This window comes from Moschus berezovskii, chromosome 15 (genome assembly GCF_049115385.1).
Source record: "Moschus berezovskii isolate FMDL1 chromosome 15, NW_MosBer_1.0, whole genome shotgun sequence".
NCBI classification, from domain to species: Eukaryota; Metazoa; Chordata; class Mammalia; order Artiodactyla; family Moschidae; genus Moschus; species Moschus berezovskii.
The window spans coordinates 31,532,883-31,549,121 of record NC_142474.1 but is presented as its reverse complement, the minus strand read 5'-3'; the positions used below and the strand labels follow the sequence as shown (position 1 = coordinate 31,549,121).

Sequence of the window (16,239 nt, the reverse complement as noted above, 5' to 3'; positions counted from 1 at the left end):
TGAAGACTGAAGTCCCTTCTCATTCTGATGCCCGTAGAGGGTCCTGGAAGGGTTCACTTAGCCCCACAATGTCTGAACCTGCTGGATAAGTCACTCCCTCCCAAGGCAGTCAATCTGTTTTTGGACATCATCTTAGTGCAGTTTCCTAAACTGACTTGAAACTTCTCCCTAGTTTTGCACCTGGAGCCACAGGGAACCAGCCCACTCCTTTTGGATATTGGAACATGGAGAGCACGGCTTCCCCAATGCCATCCCTCCTCCAGAAGGATATGGCCCCAGCCCCACTGTCTCCTTCTCCACCACCTTAGGCGAAGCAGCAGTCTTGTAGAGTCAGTGTGCTGTGTGATCACACTCTCTTTAACATTTATTTTGAGGGTAGTTGTGAGTGTCACAATGGATAGCTAACCATCATCCACCCCCACCTCCACAGTGACCCAGGGGAGGAGCAGAAAAGTGCCAACTGCAGGCTGAGCATCAGCACACAGTCCAGACCGTCTTCTTCCCCAGTATCCATTTGGAGAGTCGCTGGGTCAGGTGCCACTCTGTGCCCACAACATTGAGGGTATGAGGGCTGAGCAGGGCCATGGGGCTCACACACCAGGCAGCATCGGGGAGAAGCTCAGGGAACGTGCAAAAGTGATCAAGTAATGGGCCAGGGTGGAACCAGCCCAGCCTGGGAGTGAGGGAGCGGGTGTGTGCTGGAGGCTGGAGTTCTGGATCCAGGCCGCCTTGGGGGACGGAGTGAGTTTCCCAGGCTGGATAATGAGTATGGCAGGGGCTCACTCCACAAGCAAGTCCTGCCTGCTCCGTGTTCCCAAGTTTGTATGGGGCCACCTGGGCCCTTCACTCAGCCACGTCAACGGACAGCATGGCCTTGATCGCGGGGAACTTGTTGCAGGAGAAGTTAGCGAGGAGCTGCTTGGTGCCACTCCGGGTGGGCAGGATCTCAAAACGCACGCGGGACCGCTCTTTGGGGCGCAGGGCTGGCACACTGATGGGGAAGGGCAGGAGTCAGTGTGAGGCCTCAAGTCCTGCTCTGGTCAAGGTAACTGCTCCTTCAACTCCCTCTAGCTGCCACCCTGGGTCATCGAGCCCCTTCAGCCCTGGGATCCCTCAGCAGGGGAATGTAGGGGTCCCATGAGCTCCCAGATATAAGGACCAGCTCCAAGCGCTGAAGACCCGAACTTCTCTTGAGTTCAAGTTTGGTGAACTCCTAAACCAAATGCAAGTGTTCATCCTATGGGAAGATTCCCAAGTTCAGAGGCTAGCAGAGTTCTGTCTACCCTGCCTGGGGCTCTGGGGAAGTCCCTCTGACCCCCTCCCACCATCCCCTACCAGCCCTTTAGTGTGGGACTCACTCGATCTTGAGGCTGCCCAGCAGCAGGCCGCTGCCCTCCACCATCAGCACGCAATCCTTCACTGGCTCATCCAGTGGGTTGGAAAAGAGCATCTGCACGTTCACGGGCTTCTGCACCCGGGCCTCATCCAGCACCTGCAGGGAGAGGGCTTGACAGAGTCAGGGCTAGACTGCTTGTCTCATCTGCCCTTGAAAGTTTATGGGGCAGTGCCTGAGACTTGGTCATGGGAAAGATGTAGCTGGGGACAAAGGAAGGGAAGACCATTTGGTTTAGTCCTCCTAAGTGCCAGTGCCATCCATGCAGGGGGTTCCTAAGAAATTGCTGTCATCCCCAGGCTACAGACAGGACACCCAAGCCCAGAGGGAGAGGCAGCAGGTCGCAGCAGCTGAGAGCACTTAACTTCCCAGCTGGGTTCGAGGGCCCTTTCTCAGTTCATCTTGGGAAGGGCAGCCCCTACTTCCCAGACATGTGGTCTGCACTGGGTCCTTTATCAGGGGCTGGCCAGAGAAGCAACCTGGACTATCCGTTTGCTCCCAAAGATGAAAGTTTGCACTCCTGCTGAGAAGCAGCCAAGCCTGGGCAGATGCGTCACCTCCCTGGGCCTTGACTCCCTCCCTGATAAAGAGGGCTCATCCCTACCCTCCTCCTTCCTTGGACTAGAAGGGAACAAATGAGATCATGAATGCAGAAGGAAGTGCTTTGGAAACAGAAACCGAAACTAGGTGATGGGTGGATTTTTCTTTTGAAAACCCAGCTACCTAGAGGTAGCTGCTTTTTGTTCATTTGGTTTTCCTTTTTGTTGTCACCAATTATCCCTGCAACCCTTTTATAGTAATAAATCTGCACTTCAGATTGACTCAGTAACAGAGATTTCTGGTTCCAGAGCCTTTTTCTCTTCTTGCTAGACTTTGCAATACCTGCTAATAATTTGTGCATAATTGAAATGTTTTAGAGACCATGGTCTATACCACAATTTCTCCCATGGAACTCATTTAAGTGTATGACATGATTTGAAGGGTGAAGCATAATTTTATGCCATTGGGGCCCAAGAATATATATAAATGTTGCAATATTTTTCACACTGATATTCAACTTGAGATTTTCTGATATTTGTTTTCCTTTCTTTATGGCTGCTTACCACTCTATCTTATTGACCTAAATCTATACATACACCCAAAGAAGAGGATAAGAGTCACCCCAGAAACCTGTGTCTGATATTGTCAGTAGGTCACGGGCCAATGTGAAGGACTTCAGCCTTTGAAATAAAGTTCAGATTGTATGATCTGGTTCAAAAGTCCTCAATGCCTAATCCCAATCATAAATAAGACAATAGGGTGTTGCCCAAATTATTATCTTCTCATACAGCTCACCCACGTGCCCTGCTCTGAGTCAGCTATGCATTAATTCATTCAATCAAGATTAGATCGCCTTGATTCTCTGAAGGCTAAAGTAAAGGAGAAGTTGTGTTAAGAGCAAATTCATACAAAAATGTCTGAAAGAAGAAAGAGGAGATATTTTTTAAAAAGGATTAAATAATTTCCAGGCTGTGTGTATTCTGATTTCCTTTTAAAAAATGTTAGATTCCCTTGAAAGATAAAACTGATTTGATATGGACATCTAAAAGATGTAGAGCAAAATTTTGAAAAAAAGAGAAAGCTATAAGCAAGTTTGAGGATACTGGATAAGGGAATATAATGGTTGAGGAACGAACTTTATCAAACACTGATAACTTTCACCCAGAATGTTTCATTTCACAGCCTCAAAAATGGCAAATGGCACTTGTTCCCTGTCATTCTACAGGGGTGGGGCATGATTCTTGGAAACACCATAGGAAACAGGAGAGGCTTCTACAATCATGGACGAAAACTCGCTGGGTGGGTAAAAAGGCAAGCCAGGAGCCCAGAAGCTCTGTTCTGGTCCTGCTCATGGAGGGGGCTCTTTTTGTTTCACAACCACTGTGATGGGCCTAGAATGGGGGTGGCTCCTCTCCCTAACCTTGGAGATGATGGATCACTTTGCCCCCCATTCTGAAGTCACAGGACAATGAGAGCTCTATTTCAGGGTAGTGTCAAGGAGAAGGCCCAGGGTCCCCTTGCCCTCTGTCTGACATCAGGAATCTCCAAAGCTGGGGTGTAGCTTAGGGAGGGTGAGACAAGGGCAGTCATGAATTACTCTAGAAATCTGGGGCTAGGGATGCTAGTGGCATTGCGATGGAACAACAAAAAAGGCAATTGCTGTCTAGACTGCTGGGGCAGATGGTGCAGCAGACTTGTGAGAAGACTGACCCATGAAGCTCTCTATGGGGTCCCAAGGGAAGACCCCATCTTCCTTATCTACTCATCTGCCTGTCCTTGCCTGCCGCCCCCCATCCCTAGATGTGTGCTGTCTGGCTCTGGCTGCCTCCACCATGGGCTGAGGTTGGTATGGGTAAGGACAGGCTTGGAGTCAGCCCCACACTTCCAGCACCAGTGCTGAGGAAGGGACAGAGTGGCCCCAAGTGCCTCCCACAGACCTTTGAGAGCCCACATGCCTGCATTCCTGAGAGGTAGCCTGGAAGCAGATCCTGCAGCCAAAAAAATAAGGCATCCTCATTGTCAACTACTGGGAAGATGCTGCTGCTGGGTATGGACTGGCCAGATGTCCTGGAAAGGGCCTGAGGTCTAGCCCTTGCTCTGGCAATATTTGGCAATTCCTTTCTCTCTGGGTCTCAGTTTACTCATGTGTGAAATGAAAGGGCATGAGAGCTTGAGACCAGGTTTTTAAGAGTCTCAGTTCAGTTCAGTTCAGTCACTCAGTCGTGTCCGACTCTCCGCGACCCCATGAATCACAGCACACCAGGCCTCCCTGTCCATCACCAACTCCCGGAGTTCACTCAAACTCTTGTCCATCGAGTTGGTGATGCCATCCAGCCATCTCATTCTCTGTTGTCTAACAGTCTACACTTCTGTAACTCTGGGGTCTAGAGTCAGCAGATGCAAGTGAGTTATGCCCATTTCTGATTTGGTCTACAAATGCGTCTGGGAGCTGGGCTGTGGGTTCTCTGAAGGCAGGACCCAGCCCTTGAGGTCTTCTGTGATTCTTGAGCCTGGCACAGCCCAGGACACAGCAGATGTTCAGAGCGAGTAAGCTGAAGAGCCCTCCAGCTGCTCCTCAGCTGGCATCCCCAGTGGGTCTAGAGCTGCAACCAAAGAAGCCGCAGGGCAACATGCCCATGGATCCTTCCAGAGAGGGAGCAAGGACATGCTGTGCTGCACCACTGGCAGGATCTTAGTTCCCTGACTGGGGATTGAACCTGCACCCTCGGCAGTGACAGCATGGAGTCCTAACCACTGGACCACTGGGATTTCCCAAGGACATTGCTCTGAGCAGAACTCTTGGCTGAGCCTTCTGGCAGAGGCTGGAGCCGAGCTGGGTCCTGTGCTTGGCCTGTCAGCAGAGAGGGCTTTCCCTGTGGTCTGGGAGGGCTGGGCTAGCATGGAGCAGCACACCTTCAGCATCCCTTTACCTCGAGGGTCAGGGTGGGGTTGTCCAGGATGATGTCCCTCTCCACCACCACCTCAGGCTCATCGGTGACTTGGCACACGGCTGTGGTCCGGATCATGTTGTCTGCCTTCAGGTACTTCTCATACTGAGCATATGTGATCTTTACAGGGTACTCTATTTCTGGAAGAAAAAATCAGGGAGCAGGGTGAGAGGGGGTGGGCTGGCTTCTGAAACCTTAAAAGCTGATGCCAAGCTGAGTCAGTGTGGGCTGGCTGGGAGCACCTGGAGCCCAGGCTTGCCTGAATCCTCCCTGCCGAGCCCTGGGGGAACACCTGCCTGCTCCACACCAGCTGTAGAGTGGGGGCCCTGAGACCAGTATGCCAGCTGGCTAGGCAGATTCCAGGAGGAAGAGCTCACGGGGGCTCAGAATTCCTCCCTGTCCTGGTAAATATCAGAGGGCAAGTTTCCATCTAAGGGGCAGGGAAGAATATGAGTATTAACTCATTGCTCAGTAAGAAAAACAGTAATGATGACAACACGATAATAGCTAGCAAGGGAAGCCAGGGGCTGGCTACATAAGAGCTTGGTTCTCTCAGGTGACCGTATAGCCTGGGATCCTATTGCAACAGCATCTGAACCACCACCCTACTTCTGGTCTCTCCTGCTTCTAAGTCACCCACGCGCACCAGTCAGGTGGGCTTTAGAAGCACTTTTCCCCAAAATCATGTCACTCTTCCGTGTCACCTGAAGAATCTCCTGTGGTCCCTCGCTGCCTCAGGAATAAAGTTCAGACCCCTCAGTATGGCTCTGTGTCACTCTCTTCCTCAAAAGAATGCTCTTTCCCACACTTCTTATTGTCCTTTTGACAACACAGGTGCCTTACCCTCTCCAATGCTCCGAGTCACAATGTCCGCTCAGATGGTAAGGCCTTCCCCAGCTTTTCTCTGCTTCTCTGGCTCCTCCCCAAGCTTCAAGCTTCCCCTCTCTGACCCACTGGGCAAGCAAGGGGGTGCCTCGCCTGCCTCTGGGTGCTCTCCCCATCCCTCACGCAGTCATGCTAGATGGTTGGGGGATGCCCGGAACCTACAGGTCACACACTCCTTGAGGTGAGGCTGTAAGGAGGGAGCTATCTTTGTTTTTAGCACTGGAGGGATTTACCCAGCCTGCCCCAAATACGGAGATGATAGGCCCTAGCATCAGCTGGTCCAGCTCCCTTGGATGGTGAACCCTGAGGCTCAGGAAAGGAGGGAGACTTAACAGGGTCATCCAGAGAGTAGGTGATGATGTCAGGACTCCAAGACCATTTGGCCTGCTTCCTCATGCCTTCCCATTTAACTCTGTTGCTTCTTGCAGAAGTACAGCTTTTTTAAAAAGCATTTCCCTCACATAAATTATTTTTGGCCTACAAAAATAGCTCTTCCCTTGAGCTTTGAAGGTAAATAACAGCCAGTCGGGTGCTTTTGTTATAGGGAAGATTTCTGCTCAGTTCTGCCAGAAGACAGGTTGCTAGGGGATGCTGCCTCTGACAGGTGTGATAGCTCTCAGTTTCTCTGCAGACAAATTTTTTTCAAGATGGGCTGTATAAGTAATCAGTTTTTATTAGCTCCTTATGTGAAGCAAATAGCCACCCCACCCTTATTAATCTGCTTTGTAAGTCCAGACTTTTCATAACAGCTTGAAGGATTTTGCCAACATGGGCACACCTGCCTTCTAATCCTTCCACAGTCCCAGCCTCTCTCTGCTCCACCTTGGTCCCCTCCCATCTGTGCTACCCAGGAGAACTAACTCACTCTTCCTCCCAGGCCTCCAAGAAAACCCATCACTGTCACTGGAAATCAAGAAACTTCACCCACCCACAGGCAGCTGTGGGTGGAACACTGGTGGGAATTCAAGCCCTCATGGTATATTGCAACCCTTCTAGGGTCAAACCTGGAAAGTGATTCACTGTGGGATGGGGGTAAGGTAGGGTGGGAGCTGGAAAGGGGAAGGGGTCGCAGCAGTAAAACCTAGAAAATGGGTGGTGGCACTGGATTTCACATTAGGAAGTCTAGGACCAGGATCTAGCATTGCCACCTACTAGCTATGACACTTAATCTTCTAAGTGAATCACAATCTCTCCATGCCTCAGTTTCTGGCTCTGTAAAAGGAATGCTGAAAGTTGTCCTTGTAGAAGGTCAAATGTGATAGTACATAAGAGTATATAAGGAAGCACTCTGCACACTAGGCAAAATGGTATGTAAGGGATATTGTGGTTTGTCTTTAACTGTCAAAGTTTTCTTTCTTTCTCCCCCAGGGCATGAAAGTATTTTGGTTGGCACCACCCCCACTTGTACTGCTCACCATGTGCTGTTTCCTTCCTTAATCAGTTGATTTGGTTCCAATAGGAATTCTCCAACCCCAAGAGAATACCAGCTACCGTGAGCATGTGGCACCCCAGCAGCCTACAGGTTGAATTACCTTCTTCGGGATCCAGGGATTTAGTGACAGAGTCCTTCCACACCTCGTGTACAAGTGTGCCGTTATAGACGATGGTCCAGGCTGTCATATTCACAGTCACCGTCTTTATATCACTTGTTAGATTTTTGAGCATTAGGATCAGGTTGACTTCTTTGCCCACTGTCAGTACACCAGCGACCTTGAACCTCCCAGAGATGCTAGGCTCCCGTTCCTCTCTTGCCAGGCCGTGTGCAGATGTTGCGCCAAATGACGCTCTGGGTTTAAGTTTCCCCAAAGCCTTTTCAAATACTTGTCTTTCCTGGCTGGAACCTTTGTGGTGGGAAAAGAGAAAAGTATCTCAGAGATGCAGTGGTGATGTGAAAAAAGAACAGTGCCCTGCCTGGAAAGGTGACCTGGAACTAAAGCTGGTTCTGCTTCTTGCACAATGATTCTGAACCAAGTTAGTGTCTGATCTCCTCCAGGTCTTCATTTCATCCTCCTTAACATGTGTCTGACCTCCAAGCAAGTGTCTGGCCTCCCCCAGGTCTCCATTTCATCCTCCTTAACATGTGTCTGACCTCCAAGCAAGTGTCTGGCCTCCCCCAGGTCTCCATTTCATCCTCCTTAACATGAGGCTCACAGCCCAGCTCTCCCAGTCAGCTCAAATTTCCATCGAGCTGTAGGGAAAGCTGCATAAAATACATAGCTTGACTTTTTGCTTAGGTTAATTAGGTTGGATCCCTTCCTTCCTTCACTCTCTCCCTCCCTCCCTCTATTCCTTCCTCCTTCTCTCCTTTCTTTCTTTTAATGAAAGGTCCTTTGTGAGGCTTAAAGAACAAAGCGTGTGTTAGTCGCTCAGTCATGCCTGACTGTTTGTAACCATGGACTGTAGCCCACCAGGCTCCTCTGTCTATGGAATTCTCCAGGCTAGAATACTGGAGTGGGTAGCCATTCCTTTCTCCAGAGGATCTTCCTGACCCAGGGATTGAACCCAGGTCTCCTGCATCCCAGGCAGATTCCTTACCATCTGAGCCACCAGGGAAACCCAAAGAACAAATTGATAATTTAAAAAATAACAAGTCTGAGCTTTAAAAGATTAGAATGAGTTCATAAGTGAAAAAAACCTCACTGAAAAAAATTCCAGACCACTTTATCCTGTTATTCTGCTTTATTTCTAATGATGCTTTGAGAATTGGAGAGTGGAACTTTGGTCTGTGTCAGTTGACAAGAACTTCCCACAGTTGGTATGGTTCCAGGTTATGACTAGTTTAAATTGTTGAGAGGGTTCAGGTTTCAAAAACACAAAGGCTGAACCACAGGATGGGTTCAGCCTTTGTTGTGGGTGCTGCTAAATGTGATACTGTAAACAGCCCCCAGGAAAAGGCCAAGATCATGGTCAAAAAAACCACGGCTCTTGGAGCACTAAGAGCTAATAACCAACTCCAAGCCTCTGAGCTGGGGTAGACCACACAGTGCACATTAGTCTCCTTGCCTTGACCAGAAGACAGAGCCACTAACAAGGAGAAGATACTGAATTTCCAGTAACATGGACAGAGATACACAAAGAATGACCATATTTACGCTCCTGCCCCTAACCGCCCCAGCAAACCTGTGAAATTTTAAGATGACTTATTAGAAGCACTTTATCACTTAGAGAAATCTTTCCTGTAAGTCACATGTAACAACTGGCAGAGACGCCAAAGACATCTAAGCACATCAGGTTAGAGTTAAGTTCCTAAAAAGGAGGAGTGTCTGGTCCAAGTAGTTGGCAATCTGAGAATTAGGGGTGGAAAGAGGGCCAGTCCCCAGAAGTCTAGACCTGAAGTCTAGTAGTTTCTCCCACACACCCTACTGAAAAGAAGGCAGGCAGCCAAATTACCCAAGTTGATAGCTCCTGGTGGGCTGGGTTCCTTTTGGTGCCTTCCCATTCTCTAGCCGAGCTGTAAATCCACACCCAGGTCTGATGGCTGAGCAGGGAGCTGAGCCTCTGTGCCCAGAACCTCGAAGCAGTTGTGTTTGCACAACGAGGCTCAGAGCCTAGACACCTATATAGGTCACCTGCCAGGCTTACTCAAGACTAAGCTTCCTGCTACTGTTTTTTCCTTTGGTGTTGCTGTTGCGCAAATGCTTAACAACCCATTTTATGGGCTTTTCCTCCCTGCGGTCATCAGACACAAGCTAGCATCATTAGGTAAGGGAGACTGGGCAACAACAGGTGGGGTGATCAGTCCTGCTGTCACACAAGGGCTGGGGCATTGCCAGAGGTCCAGCAGGGATCCCTCCACCTGGCTGTGGCCCCTCCTCATTGCTCAGGAGATTTGGCTGGGACAGCCAGAGCTCCCAAGAAGTGGAATTAAGGTGTGACACTCAGATAAGGGGCCCGACAGAGTCACACAACTGTATAGGCAGTGCGTTTTAAAAGTCCCTTTGGGAGGTCATTCCGATGAGGCTGCAGATGTTCAAGTTGATAAATATCATCACTATTTATTAAGTCCTCACTATGTGCCAGGCACTGCCCTTGATACTTTCTATACACTAGCTCATTTAAATCCCATTGAAGAGAGGCCTTGCTCTTCTCATTTTACAGGTGAGGAAGTGAGGGATCAGGGATGCTAAGAATCACGCTTGAGGTTGCACAGCTATAAGCGGTAGGGCAGAGTTCACTTCCTGCCCAGGGTTATCATTTTCTTGGCCCCCACCCTTGTTTCTACAGCAGAACACTGTTGAGAATTCTTGTCACACTCAAGCCTGACCTGCAACCTGTGAGCTCTGGAGAGGCAGGCGCCCATCTGCAGGGTGCTTCCTGGCCTCCTGGAGTTGAGTATCAGTGGGCACTCGGAGGTCTCAGTACATGTTTACTGACTGAGAGAAAGGCCATCTGACCCCAGTGGGAGGAATGGGCTGCAGAGGTACATTGGGGTCTAACGGAAAGCACCAATCTCATTACTCTGGTGCCTCCAAAGGACCCACACCCAGCAGCTCATCCACCTGGACTTGGAGCCTACCCCCGTTGCTCAACTTTCCTCTTGTATATGGCAGCTGGCAGCAGCAGCCATCCAGGGCACCAAGCTGTGGGGTTTACTTTAGGGTGCACATGGGTACCTTCTCGAGAGCACTTTTCTTGACACCTCAGAACCTGAAGTAAGGTGAGGACCCGCTAAAGCAACTATTTCAAAGAGTTTAGAGTGACACGTTGATCCGATTAAGGAGTGATTGGTTTTCTAGAGCAAGCATTAATTCACTTTGGCCTATTTCTAAAATGAACATCACCTTCAAATGTAGAATTTTGTCACTATTGAGATTCCTCAGAGATATGAATTTGCTAACACTGAAAGCAACTTCTGAAACAGAGCAACACACGTAATTTGTGTTAAAGGCAGCCTCCTACCAACCAGGCTTCTAGGTGACTTTAGGGGGATCAGCACTCAAGTGGATGCTGATGATTTCAGGGACTCGGGCATTGTCCTCATGGTGTAGGAGGTGTCCCCACGTCATCTGGCTTTCAGGGAGGCCACTGAAGCAGACAAAGCAATCCCCATGTCTCTGGGGACTGTCCATTTCTTTTTTCAGAGGATGTTTCCTGCTTGTGCTTCTTAGAGGCAAGGGGAGTGGACTGACAGAGACCCCTAGGGGGTCTTCTGTGGGGGCCAAGTTTCTCCCTGTGATGTTCAGTCATGGTGCTGTCATCCTAATGGTGCAATTGGCAAAGGGACACAGCTGGAGATAAGCTAGACTGACAGCTGCCTGAGTCCTTCAGCGCATTTCCACTGGCACTGTGTCTGCCCCTGATGGTTTTACCCCCACAGGAAACAGTCTGGGGAACTGGGCATTAGATGCCAGGGCGCAGTCCTAACACTCAGACACAACTGGCTGAGAACACGGGAGGAACACGAGCAAGTTTCCTTCTCCCGCCTCAAGGCTGTCTTCCCACCGCCAGGCCCTGGGTGGCACAGCCCATCCAAGCCCCTCCTACCTTCTGGATACTTGTACTTTTCGGTGACATCCGTGCGAGAGTTGCTGCCCACGGCCTTGGTACTGATGTATTTGCCAACGCTGTGAGTGTCTGAGGAATTCTTCTTCAAGGCACCATTCGACTCGTAGATCCATGTGACGCGGTCAGCATTGACCTCCGCAAAGATGAAGGGCATGTCAAAGTCCCAGTCCACGTTACCCTCTCGGATAGCGATCACCGAAGCAGGGCCGCACTGGAACACCCCTGCGGGCCACGGTGCAGAGGTTGGATGTGTGCCAAAGCCAGAACCCTCTGCAATAGCCCACCTCATGTCCTGCTCCTCTGGGGGCCCTCCCCACCACCCAGCTCCCCTACCTCTACCCCAGACTCCTTCAACCCTGACTGACTGCTCTCCTCTTGGGGCACTCAGCAAGACCCTCTGGGGCTACTGTTATCTTGTGCAATAGCACTCTGGTCAGACTCCAGCTCCACAGAAGACGGCCCACTCCCACATTGTGTAGGTGCATAATTTGTGCTAAACCCCTGCCCTCAGTCTGTTTCCTAAAGAGGAAAGTCTGACTGTCTTGTGCTCAGGGCTGCCTCTTTTCTACTCTGCAAATCATTCTTCCCAAATCACCCCCCTATTTTGGAAAACTTCTCTGCAAACCCAGCCTAGAGAGATGTCCTGCTTCTTTGGGCTCCCAAGCCCTGACCATCATCTCCCTTCTTGAGCACTCAGCATAGCTAGTTCAGACAGATAGATAGGTAGATAGTTGGGTGGATACATAGAGAGATGGACAGACAGGTAGATAGATTCATAGATGGATGGGTGGATGGAAGGACATAGATATAAATGCAGGTATAGATACACAGATATAGTTTCCTTCATGAAGTGCCCAGATGGTAAAAAGCAAGTTACAGCAGAATAGAAGAGTATTATTCCATCTGTGTTTATAAAACAAACACACACACTTTTATAAGCCTGAAACAGTGACAGTGACTTTCAACTCTTTTTTTCTTTTACCATGACCTCTAGAAATAAGATTTTACATTATGGCACATATATGGTCCTAAAACAAAAATTCCACAGGACAATTCTTATTCTTAATGTCCAATACACTCTGATAGTTTCTCTTTTTTTCCTTTCCTCACTCCTTTCCATGCTATTCTATTTCATTTCTTAAAACAATGGTCACAACCCATTAACTTGATTTTGTAACCACTAATGAGTTACAGTGAGAAGTTTGAATAGTGGCCTAGAAAATATCTGGAGGTTACCCTCCTCATACCCAAGTTCCCCGAATCTCATTGCTTCTGGTAGAGATGTTGCAGCAAGGGAGGAGGGTAAGACTTCATTTTCATTGTAGTCCTTTTGAAACAATTTGAGTTTTTTTAACCATGTGCATATATGACTTTTATAATTTTTTTAAGTTTGAAAGAAACAACTGAAAATGAAGGTAATGGACAAGAATGCTCTGGAGGTCAGGGGAGGGAAGAGGAAAGGTTCCTGGAGAGCCCGGTGACAAAGATCTGATGGGACAGTGGCAAGAGGTGGGGACACAGGGGAGGGAAAGGGTCAGCCTGAGAGAAGGAGAGCTCAGCCTGGCAGGGGACACCCAGAAGGTAAGAGGGGTGCTGGGGGGCCGTGAGCATAGAGGCCTGGAGCTGAGCCAGGGAATCTGGGCTAAGTCCCAAAGTGAAGGGAAACAGAAGGTTTCTGTGCTGGGAGGGATGGGCTACTAAAGGCTGTGTGGAAGAATCACTGTTGGCAGGGGACAGTTCTCTTCCCTATTGCCGGGCGTGGGCCAGGGCCTTTGCAGCAGTCATGTGGGAACAAGGATGGCAGTCATTTAAATAGCAGCCTGAACCGAGCCAATTAAGAGGGAAATCTACTTTGAAAATATTTTTGTTTTAATCCCTCTCTGTGCCCTCCAAAGGCAGAGAAGATCTAGGGGATCTTGCTGTGCCACTTTCCACCATTGTAAAGATTGAGAAGTCATGACTCAGAGCCAAACCGAGAAGGGGGACACCAGCAGGTTGACAGAGGACTGGTTACCTTGGCTTCTCTCCTGAGGGGTGGCGTCCAGAACCTGCCATCCATTGTACGAAGGGCCCAGGTCAGGGCGCACAAACCAGGCTTCATTCCAGACGTGGAAGTTCCTGCAGACAGAACCACACACTGCAGAGCTTGGCCAAGGCCACACAGTAGAGGAATGGCAAAGCACCACATCTCGGATCTGACAGTGCAGTGCCCTCGTACTCAAGGGAGTTTACTCTGGGCCAGTTATTGTGCGGGACCTCGGCAAGCACTGTCTCCTTAAATTCTCACAGCATGGTTAAATGGGTACTCCTTTTATGCTCATCTCATAAAAGGGGAAACTGAGGCTCAGAGAAGTCAAGCAACTAACAATGCAAAGTCAAAGTGTGGCCCCAGGCATGCCTCACTCCAAAATCACCGTGTTCTACTGCCTTTCTGAGGAGCAGAATGGATCCAGGTTAGAGCCAAGACCCAGCGAGCAAACCCACACAGCTTTCTCTCGTGCACACTGGGGGGGTACACTACTGTGTTTCATGCGGGATGAAAATGAGTGGGGTGCAGCAAGAGTGGCAGGTCTGGCTAAGAGCCGCAAAGCCCTGAGGTTGCGCTCTGGGTAGAAGAATGCACGTGCCAGTCCTAAAATGCTCTTCAGCAGTGGAACCCCTCATCTCCCAATCTCTGTGTTCTCAGTCATTGGTCCCCTCCCTCACGGGGTGTAAACAGTTATCCAAAGCTTTCTTCATTCTTTATTCTGCCCTCTATTCTCCTCCTCTCCAAATCCACAACAACTACACTGGCATTGGCAGTTTTGGGTCCAACTTGGAAAAAAAGGCAAATCTGACATAAATTCAAGTTCTATTCAACTTGAAAAAAAAATGTTTATATTCACGAGGTGGAAAAGATAGTTTTAAGCAGAGAACCATCTTCAGAATGATACATGTGACTAGGTAAAAATATTAAGCTTTCATATACCAAGTAAACAAAGAGACTATAGTTCTGTTTCCAGCATGGAAGAATAAGCTCATAATGGATAGTCTTTTGTGCAAAAACAACAAACTGACAAAAGAGAACTATCTGAGAGCTAACAAAGTAAGAGGATTTTGGAAGGGTGTTAAAACTTTGAGGAAGAGGCTAGCATGGAGCAAGTTGTGCTTTGGTGACCTTGCTCCTAAGGACAAGCTGCAGTAGATGTATAGTGGAGGGCAGTAAAAATTCCAGCAGACAGTCCACACCTTTCTGACCTGAGGAGTTAAGAAACAAACCCTGGGTTAACAAGAATCACTAGAGAACGTGAGAGAAGTCTTGGAGAGAAGAGTCAGAAAGCGGAACATAGATCTGTATATTAACTCTGCCTAAGCTTCTGGGTGGCCCCTGAGCTAGGCATATACAAGGCAAACCACAAACAGTTCAGATAAAGATTTAAAAAATGAACTGAAACTTGAGCTGCTGTCCACCGTAGGTGAGACAGAGTTTGCAGTTTGAGTCTACCCCAGGTAGGCTCCTAAGACAAAATGCAGAAACAAGGCATAGCCAATGACCAGGATACAATCCCCAATTAATGAACATCCAAAGAACCAGAAAAAAGTCACTTATCCTCAAGGCAAAAGATAGTCAACAGAAATTAACCCTTAGATAATCCAGATGCTAGAATTATTGGGTAAAGACTTTAAAGAAGTTATGATAGTTATGATCAATAGAATAAAGGAAAATATACTCATAACAAATGAAAAGATGGAACCTCTTAGCAGAAAAATAGAAAATATAGAAAAAGAACCAAATGGAAAATTTTAACTGGAAAAAAGACCAGTATCTGAAATTAATTCAATGGATGGCTTACCAGCAGAATAGAGATAACAGAGAAAAGAGTAAACTTGAAGACAGATCAGTGTAAATTATCCAGTCTGAAAAAGAGAGAGGAAAAAAAGTTGAAAAAGTCAATAAAATAGGGGAAATATATGCAACATGTATGCTAAACACTTACTATAATGAATATTATAAAGTATTTACAAATCAGTAAGACACACGAGAACTTGTTCTCAGGTGGCTCAGTGATAAAGCCAGATTCTCCTATCTGCAATGCGGGAGACACAGGTTTGATCCCTGGGTAAGGAAGATCCCCAGAAGAAGAAAATGGCAACCCACTCCAGTATTCTTGCCTGGGAAATCCCATGGACAGATAAACCTGGTTGGCTGCAGTCCTTGGTATTACAAAAAAGTTAGGAACTAAACAACAAGACACAAAAGAAGTCAAGCATGCCAATAATGGACAATGAGCAGGCAATTTTCATAAGCAATAAAAATGATCACTGAATATATGAAAATAGTTTTAACTCCACCACAATTAAAGGAAAATTCAGGCTGATTTGTGTTTTTCTATGGCAGAAAACAATATAACATTGTAAAGCATTTATCCTCCAATAAAAAATTAAAATGACAAAGAGATGTTATCACACCTATTAGACTGACAAAGATGAAAACATAGGATGATACCCATTACTGTGTGGGAAAACAAGCACTGTCATATACTACTGGTGGGAGTTTTAATGTGCATGACATTTGGTAATGAGTGTGAAAAACCTTTAAAAATCTACATACCCACTGAACCAGTAATTCCACTTCTAGAAAATTCTCTTATAAAAACCCTCACATTCATGCACGTGGATGTACATGGAAAAATGTTCACTAAAGCATTGTTTGTAATAGCAAAAATAATGGAGGAAAAGTTTACCAATAAGAAGATGGTTAGATAAACTGTGACACAACCATCCAACAGAATATCATGCAGCTGTCCAAAAGAATGAGCAAAATCAATCAAGCATTTACATAGAAAGATGTCTAAATTATATCACCAAGTAAGAAAAATTACAAGAGTGTGTATGTGTATGCATAAGCTTATAAAAATATATACTGATATGATGAACCTATTTTGATTTAGAAAATACATATTCTTGAGATTTCTTACAATTGTGAAA

General features: G+C 47.6%; 1 protein-coding gene across 1 annotated transcript in view; it reads right to left on the bottom strand.

Annotated features, from left to right (window-relative positions):
* Nucleotides 1–336: 336 nt before the first annotated feature.
* The window catches only part of TGM3 (transglutaminase 3), a 44,009-nt gene continuing 28,106 nt past the window's right edge, over nucleotides 337–16,239 (bottom strand). The window contains exons 8-13 of the mRNA XM_055432769.2: nucleotides 13,286–13,389; nucleotides 11,251–11,493; nucleotides 7,299–7,607; nucleotides 4,864–5,021; nucleotides 1,359–1,492; nucleotides 337–991 (exon numbers count right to left, since the gene is read on the bottom strand). Coding sequence (XP_055288744.2) covers nucleotides 844–991; nucleotides 1,359–1,492; nucleotides 4,864–5,021; nucleotides 7,299–7,607; nucleotides 11,251–11,493; nucleotides 13,286–13,389 — 1,096 coding nt within the window. The 3' untranslated portion in view covers nucleotides 337–843. The remainder of the gene's footprint in view (nucleotides 992–1,358; nucleotides 1,493–4,863; nucleotides 5,022–7,298; nucleotides 7,608–11,250; nucleotides 11,494–13,285; nucleotides 13,390–16,239) is intronic.